The sequence below is a fragment of the Delphinapterus leucas genome, chromosome 4, assembly GCF_059928025.1.
Source record: "Delphinapterus leucas isolate spDelLeu-1000000601 "Yukka" chromosome 4, BTC_Dleu_Yukka2, whole genome shotgun sequence".
NCBI lineage: Eukaryota > Metazoa > Chordata > Mammalia > Artiodactyla > Monodontidae > Delphinapterus > Delphinapterus leucas.
In genome coordinates, this window is record NC_143132.1 from 29,317,003 (window position 1) to 29,331,969 (window position 14,967).

The following is a 14,967-nucleotide window of genomic DNA, read 5'->3' on the forward strand; positions in this document are numbered from 1 at the left end:
ATATTTTCTTTTTGAGAAGTCTAAAGACTATATATATATTCATATGTGTGTGTGTGTGTGTGTGTGTGTGTGTGTGTATCATGCTACATGTGGAGAACCTATCCCTGCCCCACAAGCTTTGGCCTTGGCCACTATATGATTTACTTTGACCAACAGACATGATTCTCTGAGATATGCAGACCATCTTTGCCATGATGGATGAGGAAAGATATTGGTGAGATGCCAAAAATTATATACATATCAACACATTTGCTCCTGAGCTTTGCAGGGAAGAGATGCTTAATAATTTGATGGCAGAAATTAGCTGCAATAACAACCAATTATACTTATAGAAATGGCTTGTTATTTCACATATTTAAGGAATTTTCTATATTGATACCTCATATTTTGAACAAGCTTTATTAGTTTTTTCATTAAGTACTAACAATTTAATAATTAATTACCTTTACTTTTTGCCTCTCTTGATTCTTTAGAACTTCCTTCCTCCATTGTTTTTCAAAGATGGGACACACAATATAGGAGGAATCACTTTCATTTAGTTCGAAAAGATCCTCTCTTTCCAAAGGTTTTTTATAGCCTAAAATAATTATTCTAAAAATGAAAGAGCAAGGTAAACAATTCAGCAAAACCAATAATGAAGTTAAAACTAATTTTGCACACATTAGCTTGACTTCTTGATTTATAAATTATTTTATTGATCAGGTTGGAATGACTAGAGAGTGTGTTTGAAAAATCATACAGCTCTATCCTGGAGTTCAATAATGTATAATAATCCTCCGTAGCTTTTAATAGGGCTGTTTAGATATCCAATTATTCAGTGAAACACTAACTTCATTTACTCATCTCATACTGGAGACACTCACCTACCCTACCTCCCTTACTGAAATTTAAATAGCTAACTTTCACAGCAAGGTATTCACGCCAAAACCCATATTTGCTTTTTAGGCTTGTATCAGAAGAGAAATGGATCCATCCTCTGCTGGGACTATATATACCCTTTGACACTTGACTTTACAGAATGTCCAAGTGGAGTAGCTGTATCTGCCCCACAAACTTAGGCCTTGGCCATATGACTTACTTTGATCCACAGCATATGAGTCAATGTCACAGAGCCATTTTGGAGCTGATGCCTTAAGAAGTACGGCAAGATACTGCCAGCCTCTTAGTACTTCCACATTCCTCCATTCAAAAAGCTTGCCCCAGAGTACATGGTGAGTCATTATGCAAAAACAATGGGTCTAAACTGAGATTTTCCCAGGCAAACAAAGGTGCATGGTCTAGTTATACCATGAACGTTATTGTGGCAGACAATGATTTATATTTACCTTACACCCATCCCTTCTGCCTCATCTCTTCCTACTAACTGGAATTTGATATTTATTCATTTGAAAATCTCTTGAACTCAGAGTAAGTCCTTATTCCAGCCACAGAGTTATGATCTATGATTGGCCTAAATCAGTCCTGGTAATCTCATTACTTTTTTGCTTAGCATTAAATAATATAACTCAGTTATGGCTAAGGAAATCTAAACAAAAGTCTACTGAGGAGAACTTTCTTTTTCAAAAGAAAACACAAAACAGGGAGTTCCCTGGTGGCCTAGTGGTTAGGAGTCCACACTCTCACTGCCGTGACCGGGGTTCAATCCCTGGTGGGGGAACTGAGATCCCGCAAGCTGGGCCGCATGGCCCCCCCCCAAAAAAAGACACAAAACTTCAAAAGGAGAAAATGCTTGCCTTCCTTTTCCTGCACCTTCCTCCTTCCTCCCTGTACTGAAGACATAATGGTCTGAGATGGAGAAGCCATCTTTGCCACTATGGGTGAAAAGCCAAACACTAGAAATGGAGGGTGGAAAGATAGAAAAAGCCTGGGTCCTTGATAACATCTCTGAGGTAGTTCACCAGCCTATTCCCTGCTGGTGAACTACCCAATAACGTAAGAAAATAAATACATATCTATTTAAGCTATTATTATTTGACTATTCTGTTACCTGAAGCCAAACACACTGCTAAGTAATATAGTTCAGATATACTCAGTTTTGAGCTTGATGACATGACTCACTCAATAAGAAATTAAACTACCATTTAAACCCAGGCCTTCTGACTCTATAGCTTCAGTTTTTTCCATTACAAAGTATATTAGTCCAAGAGACCATAACAAAGTATTACACTACTCCAAATTGGAACTGCTTTCATTGCCATTGTTACTGAACAATCTGAATTGACTGACCCTCGGATGGATTTAAACCCTGTGGTAACCAGTCTCCACTGGATTCAATTTTACTTTTATTACACTGTCTAATATCATATTACAATTCATAATTAACAAAAAGGCTTAAATGTACTAAGAAAGGACCTTCCATAATCATGCCTCTGTTGGTTCAATATGCTGGACAATTTCCTTCAGTGCACTTTTAAAAACGTATTAAGCAATAAACTACTTTTATGTCATATTAAGTCCTTCTATCCTGTTCCACAAAATAAATATTCATTTTCAAAATAAGATTGCATTGATTTTCACAAAAGCATTTTTAATAACATTTACTGCTTCAGCATTTTGAGTTAGAACCATGCAAAACTCAGCGGTTTTGGTTCACGGGGATAAGTGACCCCTGGCTTTCATGCTGTGTCTCCAAATAATGCAGCATCTAAAAGTGACACTTAAGCTGAATTGATTGTGGTGTATTTGGGTTCGGCTGTGACTTTCCTTTTGCTATGTGTGTGCTTCTTCCACCTCTTTTGCCCTCTTCTGGTCTAACTTTTACACATAAGCATCTAGGAAAAGAGGAAGTGGTGTTTCTTTAAATCAGTTGATGAAGTAGCTTTGGGGAAGCAACTAGGACCAATAGTTGACCCTCCCAATGAGTGAAACGGAGCATGCACGAGGTCCCACAAACTTGTGGACTTTAGTCCTAAAGCAATAATAAAGGTACTTACATTCACCTTGTGTTTTTTAGGTTGATATTTCTTTTCAAAGGACATTCACTTAAACTACTTTGATACTCACAGCTCTCTACAGCATGCAGAGCAATATTAATTTCCCATTTTTACAGGTGGTTAAACAGCAGGAACTCTAGGGACTGGCCACAGGTTTGTAAATGTGATATACACCAGTGCTAACTTAACCAAAGGCGGACAGTGTCATTAAGTGTAATATTTCTACTCTGCATTCAATTTTGTTACATTAGAGAGAATTTTGAGCGTATTTAACATTAACAAGTGTGCATAAGTATCTCATCCAACTGATGTTAAAGGTAGTAAACCAGTGGCAGTTGGCTAGGAGGATGAGATGAAAAGTAAATTTTGTAGATGAGTAATAATTGAATACTTGGAAAGTATAGATAATACAGTAGCATCATCATTTTCATTATTGTTAATTACATTTTTTTAATTTTTTTTTTGGGTTCGCGGGCCTCTCACTGTTGTGGCCTCTCCCTTTGCGGAGCACAGGCTCCGGACGCGCAGGCTCAGCGGCCATGGCTCACGGGCCCAGCCACTCCACTGCACGTGGGATCTTTCCGGACCGCGGCACGAACCCGTGTCCCCTGCATCGGCAGGCGGACTCTCAACCACTGTGCCATCAGGGAAGCCCGCTAATTACATTTTTAAACATTTCTGGAAAGGGGTGATTGTGTAATGGGAAAAGGCAAGACAGTCTGTACAAAAATCGTAGGATAGGACAAAGTTAGGAAATGTACAAGTTTTATTAATATGTGAGCAAAAGGTAGGACAGATTGAATAGTGTATCCCTGGTTAAAATTATTATTCAACTGTGACCTATAAGAACTTTAACTAGATTTTTCCATGTATGTCAGGGGGATTATTCTATGACCATGATTATTATACACTGATGACAAATTATATTTGCTAATAAAGCCTTCATAATTACTTGATCATCAACATGATCTAGACAGCTACTGCCTTAGGGATTAAGGCTCATAAGCATATAATTTGCTAATTGTTTGTATCATCTGAGTACATTTTAATTGAGCTATTCATATAATTATGGGAGCTTGCATTTGGCCTAGGAAATAATTTCTGACTTCATTCTGTAACTCAAAGAACAGATCTGAGAACACAATTAACCACTGTCTTCAAAGAGACATTCTCTTGAACAATAGCTATGTTTCAGATGCAATTGTTTGATCACCAGATAAGAAACCACATTACATTAACGCCAATGATAGTTTCAGATAATGGCATGCCATGAAAATATCTCCTATCTAGTGCTGAGATGTTAAATTTAAACAGAAAATAAATGCGATATTCAAAAATTATTGCCTATTTGATCTAAGATATGGACTTCAAGCTATTGCATTGCCATATTTTAAAATTTGCTATGTTTTATCTTGCTTATTACATTTAATTTCAGCTTTTTGCTTTAGGCCTCCTAAAATGGTGTTTGTAATGTTTAATATAAATGCATATAGTTTTTATAACTTGATATAAAAGTTTTAAAGTACATTTACTTAAAATTATTTGCATCTTTCACATTCTGTGATAGTCTGTGACTTAAAAATGACACTCTGATAACTATGTATAAAACAGGTAACTAATGAGAACCAACTGTATAGCACAGGGAACTCTACTCAGTGCTCTGTGGTGACCTAAATGGGAAGGAAATCCAAAAAAGAGGGGATATATGTAAACGTATAGCTGATTCACTTTGCTATACATTAGAAACTAACACAACATTGCAAAGCAACTATACTCTAATAAAAATTAATTTAAAAAAGAAAGAAAAAACTTATTATAACGGTATATTTGAAAAGCAGGATACAAAATTGTGTATGGAATCTGACAAGGGCAATGTCAGGGATTTGTGTGTGTGTGTGTGTGTGTTTTACGCGGGCCTCTCACTGTTGTGGCCTCTCCCGTTTGCAGAGCACAGGCTCCGGATGCGCAGGCTCAGCGGCCATGGCTCACGGGCCCAGCCATTCCGCGGCATGTGGGGTCTTCCCGGACCGGGGCACGAACCCGTGTCCCCTGCATCGGCAGGCGGACTGTCAACCACTGCGCCACCAGGGAAGCCCCTCAGTGATTTTTTTTTAAAAGGCAAAGCATGAAAATAAAATGGAAAGAAAAATCCGCGCTCCCCCCACCAAAAAAATGACAGTCTGAAATTTTTAAAGCCAGTGTAGACATCACTCTTTCTCTCAATTCATGGATGAGACAGAACTCAGGTTTGGAAAACATATCTACACATACACAAATTTGAAAAATCAAAATCGTTAACTGTAAATAGCCCACATTTACATTTATATTTAATCTTTATTTTTTTCTAGTGCATAACTTAACGTAGCATATTGGTGTAAAATTTTTGCCATCCTCTAAGTGATTCCTAGATTTGTATAACTTGGAATTCTAATCATAATTCAACCTCTTCTGCCCAATTATTTGCTCATCAAGTATACCAGTTCTCTACTTCAACAGCTTTCATAAAAATCACCAATCATCTTTACAATGGAGAATATACTCAGCTCTTATTTCAATTTACTCCTTTTCAGTATTTAGCCCTATTGGTCACTTCGTGTTTCTCCTTTTTTGACAGTTTCCCTAGCTTGCAATCACATGCTTTCTTTGGTTTGTCTCTCATATTCTGAGTACTTAGCTTCCTTTGTAGATTCCCCCTCCTCTCACTGTTTAAATACTGAGAATTCCCAATGTACTGTTTGTTCATCCTATTCAATAGGCTCTCCTTCTGGATGATCTCAATCATGCTCATGGCTTCAACTACTGATCTACGGTCAGTGACCCTCAAATTCACATCCATAGGTCTGAGAGCTACTTTTCCGTAGATATTTTTTATGGGAATGAGTCAGGCACCGGAAATTGAAACTTCCCCAAACCGAATTCACAAAATTTTTTACAACACCTAATCCTCTCAGTTAGCTGAGCCAGAAATTGAGATTTATTCAACACTTTTCCCAGTTCCTCAATTTCCTCAACCAACCAACTCTCTCTCTTAAATAGCTCTTGAATCTGTTCCTTCCTCTTCATCATTATCATTACCGCAGTTCAGATGGTAACCATAAATCTATCAGGATACCCAAAGAGCCCTTTAACCTCGCTCTCCGTCTCCATTTTCATCTCCTACATATCATATCCACAGAATTGCAAAGGTGATTTTTCTGAAGTGCAAATAGTATGTCACTCTCTATTTAAAATCCTTCCCTGGCTTCCCACTATCTTCAGGATGTCCTAGAGAACTCTTTCTGATCTGTCCTTCCAGCTTGATGGCTTGCCACACCAACACTCTGCAATGTGGAAGGGTCAGTTCTCCTCTGCCTCTGTGGTTTGCATATGGTATCTGCTCAACTTGGAATGCCACGTGGCTCACCCCTACACCTTTTAAATGTTGGGTTAAACCATTAATCACTTGTGAAACATTCCCAAACTGTGCAAACTTGGTTAGATGACACTCCTGAAAATTGTTTCTCCATCATGTTTATACTACCTTTTGCTTTTTTTGGGTAATTGATACTGTACTTCTTAATCTTTCTAATTCTACTATGAATTCCTGGAAGACAGGATCTAGGTCATTTATGTCTGCATTTTTAAAAGTCAGCATAATGTAGGGCATCTAGTATACAACCAAACTTTTCTTTTACACTATTCGGCTACTCTTGAGAACATATTTGTAGATCAAATTGGGCAATTTTGTTTCTACCAACTAAAGATCAAGAAGCATTAAGATGGGGCTTCCCTGGTGGCACAGTGGTTGGGAGCCCGCCTGCCGATGCAGGGGACGCGGGTTCGTGCCTCGGTCCGGAAGGATCCCGCATGCCGCGGAGCGGCTGGGCCCGTGGGCCATGGCCGCTGGGCTTGCGCGTCCGGAGCCTGTGCTCTGAGGCAGGAGAGGCCGCAACAGTGAGAGGCCTGCGTACTGCAAAAAAAAAAAAAGAAGCATTAAGATGATAAACTTAGTTTCATATTATCATAAAATTTCTGTGGGGAAAGTAAATACATTTCTAAAGAAAGCTTCTGAATTTATAAAATTAGAAAAAAATCAACTCTTCTCATTTAATATGATGTAATTCTTGTGTTAAAGCCTTCATCACACATTATAGATGAATTACTCTATGAGAAGAATCACATTATATGTCTTACAAAAATGATTGTGTGTTTTAATAGTAGTATACATAAGTATATAAGAGAGCATTTCCAGTAAAGAGTAGAATAATGAAACGAACAAACAAGCAAACAAAAGTGTGAAACATGAACTCAAAAAAACTGACTTCTAACATCAGGTCAGTGTGCTCCTACATGGGTATCAATGGACAAGTTACTTCCTCTTCCTGAGCCTCAGATTTTCTCATCTGTTAAAGCCTATCTCATAGGACATAGGGGAGAATTAAATGAAATAAAATGTATAAAGTGGGTAACATATTTGATGGAGATATATATATATATATATATATATATATATATATATACTTTTTTTTTTTTGGCCCTTCCCTAGTGCTAACAGGGATACAAATCCTATAAAGGGGCAGCCTTATTACAGGAGTATTAGTAGTCTTATCTGTGGAACTATTTAGTATGTTACTATATGTGATTTTTTTTTGTAATAAATAATATGAGAAGAAAAGCTTTACAAAGTTATTTTGTAAAAATATTCATGCTTAGATTAAAGGAATAACATGTAGGTGTCATTTTGCTCGGAATCTTCCTCAGTGTGGTATACTACAGATAAATTAGTAAAATTCCTACCTGCTAAACCAGGAATAGGTCATCTTACTGAAGAATGAAGCACTTTTCTCTGGACTGCATTTCTAAAAAACAAAACAAAACAAAACAAAATATATATATATAAAACAGCTATTGTATGAAGAAAATGTCTATTTTACATTTGAAATATCTTTGTCAGCAAGTGGAAGAGTAGACATGAAATCATTTATGTTTCAGTTACGTTGATATCATAATCTTTAAGGAATACAATTAAGATATTCTTGGACAGTGGTTGCACTAGAAAAATTTTAAGATTTCTCCCAACATTACAAATGCTTACATAGCAAGAAACCATGTAGAAAAGGAAAATTATTTCTAAAATTCCCATTACTTCCTCTCTCTCTCTATAAATATATACACACACACATATATATATACATAGCTCCTTGAATTTATGACTGTGTATATATGTATGCATATGCTTATGTATATGAATACATATATACACACATAATTTAGCTTACATATATGTATAAGCTAAATTTAAAACATTTTAATTGCTAAATTAAAAACAGTTTTGGCTTTCTTCTGAAAAATAGAAAAATAATAGACTATAACAGGCATTTGGTTTACTAACTTCTGTATGTGTTCAATTACATAATTTGTATAAATGTATAAACATACACACAATTATATATTTATCACTATTGCATATTATTTGGGGAAGTTATAATATTTCCATAAAATTCTTCCCATTGACCTGGTGAGTTCAACCAAAAGAGGAGGGGTTTAAAAGGGAAGTTCTCAAAAGTCATAATTTTACATTTTTAAGGTCAGCATCAATCTGTGTCTTTTAAAAAGTTAAACTAATCACAATATTAAATTTCATTCTTAGAAACTGTCCCATATAACAATTTTTGCATTGATCCTCTCTAATCCAGTTCTGATTTCATATTGAAAAAGTGTTTACCACATTTAAAAAAATTCTGATTCTAGAAGTAATAAGTGAAACAGTGTTTCATCCTGTACAGTAAGATGTCCCGACTATAGAGGAGAAAACATAATACTCACTCCAAATCTGTTCTCTTAGTTATAGCAAACGGTATACTCTAAATCTTTGAAGAAATATATGTGTGTGTATACACACACACACACAGAGTTGACCCTTGAACAACATGAGTTTGAACTGCATGGATTTGAACATTTGGACTGCTTTCAATAGTAAGTACTACACAATCAAGGGTTGCTTGAATCTGTGGATGAGGAACTTTGGACGCGGAGGAACAGCATATATGGAAAGCCGACTATAAGTTACATGTGAATTTTCAACTTTGATGAGGCTTGGCACCCTTAACCTCTGTGTTGTTCAAGGGTAAGCTCTAATTTAGCAAATTGGTATCTATCCTTATATGATTGTTTCAAGAAGTAAATGCTGTGACAAACGTAAAACATTTATCACATGGTGGCTCCAAATAACCATGCAAACATGGGAACTATAAAATTGTCATAACTCTTGTTACCAAACATATTATTTGGAAAATAAGTATCAATGCATATATCAGTAGGGAAAATGTTCTGAAAACTCTCTGATTAACCTGGAAGCCACATTTTATTTTACAGGGAGTTGCCAATTTGATAACTGGCCACCAGTGTGAAGATTGTATTCTCATCCAAAATACATATATTTCTGTGTCTGACTACAAACGGCTACAAATTCTTTGCAGCTTTTCCCATCAAGAGACAGACTCTATTTCCCACTCCTTGAATCTGGGCTGGCATTGCTTCTTGTTTTGATTATGAGAATGCAACAGGAGTGACATTAAGGGAACTCCAACTCTAAGCTTCAAGAGGCTTGCTATGCTTGGAACCCTGAGTGAACCGCATGACTGAGACCCAGCTAACCTCCTGGAGGATGAGAGACCACATGGAGGAGAACCAAGGTTCTCATCTGGTCATCCTGGCCAACAGCTTGAAAACTGCCAGACATACGAGGAGATAGGTCCTACATTATCCAGCCACCAGCCAACTCTCCAGACGATAGCACATGCTGAGAGAGCTCAGCAGAGATCAGCCAAGGTAACCCAAAGGACATGATCTAGCTGGTCCAGAGAATCATTAGCTAAATAAAAAAGGTTGTCGTTTTCAGGGCCAAAGTCTTGCAAAGCTACTAGATAAGGTTACTTTAGCAGGTCAAGAACTGTGTATTTGACTTAATATTTGCTCTAGGCCCATTTTCCATGTCAAAGCATCTTATACGAGGCTCTTTGAGTCCTCTGGTAAATAGCTTCCTTAAATGTGGGTCAGGCATCTTATGCTGAATTTATTACAGTGAATTCCAAGCATATTTATATCCCAGAAGAAATGGCAGGCAGGTAAAATATCTGGTAAACGTAATTAAGCCTTACCAAGCACCAAGAATGTATAAATGACTTCTCAATAAATGATTACTGAATTCATAACATGGGTCTCACTGAGTTTCTTACTGATATATTGCTGCAAAGCAACATCTATGTTAAAAACCAGGATATGACAATTCTGACAGTATCTTCCAATGTTCTAATTTACTCCCATCTTCTCCATTGGCCATTTTGCAATCCTTCTAACTCACCTATTCTCACTCTGACAGCACTTCCTCCGCAGATGTAACTGACACCAAATGATTTCTCATTTTTTTCATCTCCCCAGGCCCACTACAGGCCTTTGTTTTCTAAGCTATTTTATTATCTTTGTACTTATCTACCACTGGGCATATAGTAGGCATCCCATAAACACACCTTAATATTAATGACTTATGGGCAATTTTCATTTGAATGGTGGTCCTGTTATTTCTGAATTATGATGGAGGAGCAGAAAGTTTAGCCCACAGCATAGCTTGGGTCCAGGATTTAGTGAAGTGTGTTGCTCTCAATCTCCTTTGGGTTCAACCTTGAGATGCAGCCTCCTGAGGATGTGGTGTGATTGCTACAGTTAACAATACCTCATAATCCCTAACTTCAGGTGCTTTCCTTGTGGGTATTAAAGGGGGATCCTGGGAATCGTGAAGGAAGTTATGGGAAAGTGTCTGTACAGGCTCACGAAGAAGGGAAAACATCTAGAAAGCAAAAGGAACTTATGTTTCTTAATCACTTATTCTGCGCCAGATTCTGTACGAAGTATATTATTAAATATAACATGTCTTTGTGGTGGGACTATTTTTGTCATCCCCATTTTATAGAAGAGGAAACTAAGGCCTAGAGTTTAAAAATACTTGCCCAAAGTCCTCCAACTAAGAAGTATAAGACACTGGATTGGATCCGGTAAATTCATTCTATTTTCCAGTCATAATTCTACACCCGCAGCTCTACCTGTTACACACTGTTGCTGTTTGCTGCTGCTTAGAAACACTTTTCTTCTTGTGCACTTCCTTGTACTTCACGTCTCCTGGCTACATCTTACTTGTGGTCCAATCCTCTGTAGGATTTATTGCCTTTGGTGATTCCTCTCCTCCATCCCAACCTCCAATGCTCAGATTCTTGTTCTGTGTTAACATCGTTTAAAGGCTCTTCAGATCTGCCCTCTCTGAATTTACCCTCACTCTTACCTGACTATCCAATCATTTGCCTACAGGTACTTCTCTCCTGCTAGACTTAGTTTCTCCGGAGGACAGAAGCTATGTTTGATCTACATTTATATTTCCAGGGCCCAGCTCATAACATGTTCTAGATGAATGAATATATGAATGAATGAATGTTAATCACTGCCAATAAAAATTTTTAGAGGTTTTCTATTCATGGGTCACTATGCCAGCCCTAGAAATTCAATCAGAAGGTCAAGTTCTTGGCTTACAGGTCAGGTTGGGATTTTTATCTGAGATCTATTATGTCAAAAATATAAAGTCTCAGCAATGAAATGTAATCATACAAGGTTTTCAACATGCTTTGAAGCCATCAATTTTTTTTTAACTTGGCATCATAGAAGTAACAAATAGAAAATGAGTATTTTCAATCTTGCCCAAATGGATTCTTGGTCCATAAAGCTATTGAGGTTGAGTAATAGTCAAGGAAATAAACATTGTTGGAATCTTAGAGGAAGAATCCACTAGAATTTGGGGTGAGGGAATTGTTTGAGTTTTATAATTTCCCACTCCACCTATTTGCAATTCACTGCCTTTGGCCACCTCTGTGGTTAGACTAATGATGTTAAACCAGTGTGCCTGATTAAGCCTTCTACGTCTAAAATAAAATAGGTATATTGTCCTGGTGGAGCGCTTGCACATTTTTAAGGGACTTATTCAACGCCTATATTTTATAGATTTAAATATAATTTGCTTTACTTTTAAAGAAATTTATAGTTTCATATGTAATCAGAAGAATAGCTATCATATTCATGACACTTGGGGTTAATAACAAAAGCCAGGATTAGAACAAGGTCCTCTGAAATCTTTTTTTTTTTTCCTTTGTAGTACTACAGAACTACATGTGTTAAGGGCTAGTTCTAAGACCCGGTCTTGTGAGGTGATGAGAAGTAAAACAAAGAGAATTTTTATTAGGGAAATTGCTCCTGATACACAACTGCAGGTTTCATTTCCCTGTACTACTGCCTTAGCACATGACTTCTATTGTGAAAGGAGCAAGTGTTATGGGGGCCAGGGGGGAGGGTAGCAAGGCACAGTCAAATGTCTGCAGTTTTTGGATTTGCCCCAGGCCTCAGTGTCCCAACACCATGTCAGTTGACACACAGAGTTTATTTATCCCAGATCTCTCCTGTGGTTTTAACGGGCTCTATCACTGGTTTTAGAGTCCCATCCCAACCTCTACTCCTTCAGCCGAAGTCAGGTCCATTCATTCCTTTCTCAAATGTTTGCTTCTGTTTGCAAACAGTGGAGTCACTTAGACCTTCAAAGATGCTGCTTTCTCTCCTCCAGCAGCCACCTTGACTGAGATCGCGCTGGCTGAAGTTTCACACCATCCTGGGGTCTGATCTCAGCTCTCCCGACTGTGTGTGTGTCTGTGTGTGTGCGTGCGCGTCTGAGTCTGTGCTGTCCCTGTGTGATTACGATCTAAGACACCAGTTCGCGTTTCAGGGTCTGGACAATCAGCTCTCCCCGCTTCCCCTCGCCGCCAGATTGGCCAGAAAACCGTCCCGCCTCCCGCACCTCCACCGGGAATCTTTACCTGCGCCTCGGGGCCTCGGGGGAGCCGCTGGTAGGAGCCGCTGGCGCTCCACCTCCCCAAGCTGGAAAACATGGTCCGCGCGGGCTCCCGGCGACGGGAAGCGGATAGAGGTCCGCGGCTGTCACCTCTCTTGGCTGGGGATGGTCAATTCGGCGCCTGGAAGGTGGGAGGACGCGAGCACTCGGCCCGGGAATCAGCTGTCGCCCTACCCTCCACCAGCCCTTCCAGCGAGCGCCCTGGGCGGCGGCGGGGAACGGAGGGAGGAAAGGGCGGGGCGGAGCGGGAAGAAGTGGGACCTTCTGCAGAGGCCAAAGATCTCTGCCTTTGGGGGAATTTGCACTTGACTCGGTAATTCTCACTTCTCAATTTCCAGGGTTGCTCTGTTAGAAAATGTGTCCCTTTATAATAGAAGCAGAAAGCTCTTTCTTCCTTGGGATGACATTTAGGTGTTTGCAAACAGTATTAACAGCTGTCCTCTACAGAAAATTGTTAAGGACAACAGGTTTCAGCAGAATTTTACAGAGTGAACTAAACTGCAAGGGCTTTAAAATTAGAAACTAATGAAATGCTTCCCTTAGTATTACAAAATAATAACAGTATAGGGAATCTAAATTTTACTTTTCAAATTAATCATAAAGCTATGTAATAAATGGGAAAACTTCGTAGTATAGGATTAGCAAAGAACTAAATGAAATACATGACATAAATGGGGATATGAAAATTAAGAAGAATAGCATTTTGACTTTTAATAAATATTGATGGGACATGAACCTTGTATAAATAAGTATTGGTGTATGCAACAAATCACTTTCCATGAGATGTGTCTAATGGTCTAATGAAATAGTTTGTTTCAGTTCAGTAAGAAGGTGAAATAACAGAAGAGGGAGTAATTTTAAGAATTCTGTATAATGAGGATAAGGCCATGTGATAATTTTACAAGGATGGGTACTGTGTTTGTATTATGTTTCAGGACCAAGGAACATTCTGTCTGCTTCTTGAAATTAATATTAGAGGTAAATGGAAAGAATTGAGTATATAGGAAAAGAAAAGGCCAGCATCCTTGAGAAAGGCGTTCAAAAGATGTTACTTACCGGGAGTTTTAGCCTGCCCACAGAATGGATCAAACTGAGGTACCAAAAATGTCTACATGAGGATTAGACCAAACGATACCTCATGGAATTAAAGTCCTGGGGAATATTTAGAACATTTATTTGGCTTTCTTCCTCCCTTCAGAGGGTATTTGTCTGGCCCCATGCAAAGAGGAAGTTGTAGATTTCACTTTAAAATAAATGTGTCTGTGAAGAATTGAGGTCGAAGTTCAGGACTTAGAAATTTTGTTTCATGTCTTCCAGAACTTTTCACAAAATCACATACCAATTTGGGGACATCTTTTACTCAGCAGCCTCAGCCTGAGGGGCCCTTTCTCCATCTGCACTTTTAAACTATTCACTCTGTGGATTCTTCATGGAAAAGGCAAGGTGTTATAGAGATAGTTCCTGCTTTTTTCAGCTATAAGGAAAGAAGGAACTTGAACCTGAACCAGAGGGGGAAGCCAGGAAGAAGAAAAGGCCTAGAAATAGCTCAGGCTCCAAACTCAACATATGTCTACCTTCCTCCTGTTGGAATTAATCCCCTCAGGAAAGGGCGGCTCTAGCAACTGGAAACAGACAGATTTTCATGAATACTCAGCTCTTTAAAGAGACCCAGCTCCTTGATTGGTGGGGAAAGAGGAATCCCTAAGGTAACGGAATAGATGAAGTTAGAAAGGCCTATAGGTGTGTTGGAGCTGGAGTGCTGGAGCCCCTACCCAAAGGGATTGAGGGAAACATCTCTGGCAGCCCCACAAAATTACATTTTAATCTCAAGCTTCCGCAAAAGGAGATGCAAGATAAGACTATGCTAATGAAAAGGAGGGCATGAGTTTTGGGGTGTTTGTTTGTATTTAAGAAAGAAATTACAGTTTTTATTGCTTCAGTGCTTAGTTAAGGAAAACTCAGTGAAGTATTCAGATTTGTCTAAGGAACAGAAAATATTAAATAAAATGACCCTGGCATAAACAAACCTTATCACAAAATTAGCATTCTGATTCACTGAATTCTCATGCTAGCTGAATTGTGAAATAAATATTTCCTTTTGCAGCAAAAAAA

General features: G+C 38.3%; 1 protein-coding gene across 3 annotated transcripts in view; it reads right to left on the reverse strand.

Moving 5' to 3' along the window:
* Nucleotides 1–13,455, reverse strand: part of LOC111176630 (ATP-binding cassette sub-family C member 1-like) — an 80,287-nt gene extending 66,832 nt beyond the window's left edge. The window contains exons 1-3 of one of the 3 annotated variants that reach the window (XM_022577441.2): nucleotides 12,821–13,454; nucleotides 7,710–7,771; nucleotides 444–591 (exon numbers count right to left, since the gene is read on the reverse strand). In XM_022577441.2, coding sequence (XP_022433149.2) covers nucleotides 444–591; nucleotides 7,710–7,771; nucleotides 12,821–12,892 — 282 coding nt within the window. In that variant the 5' untranslated portion in view covers nucleotides 12,893–13,454. Of the gene's footprint in view, nucleotides 1–443; nucleotides 6,883–7,709; nucleotides 7,772–12,820 lie in introns of all 3 variants that reach the window. The other 2 variants (XM_022577359.3, XM_089910385.1) reach the window with 2 other exon arrangements.
* Between the last annotated feature and the right edge of the window lie 1,512 nt (nucleotides 13,456–14,967).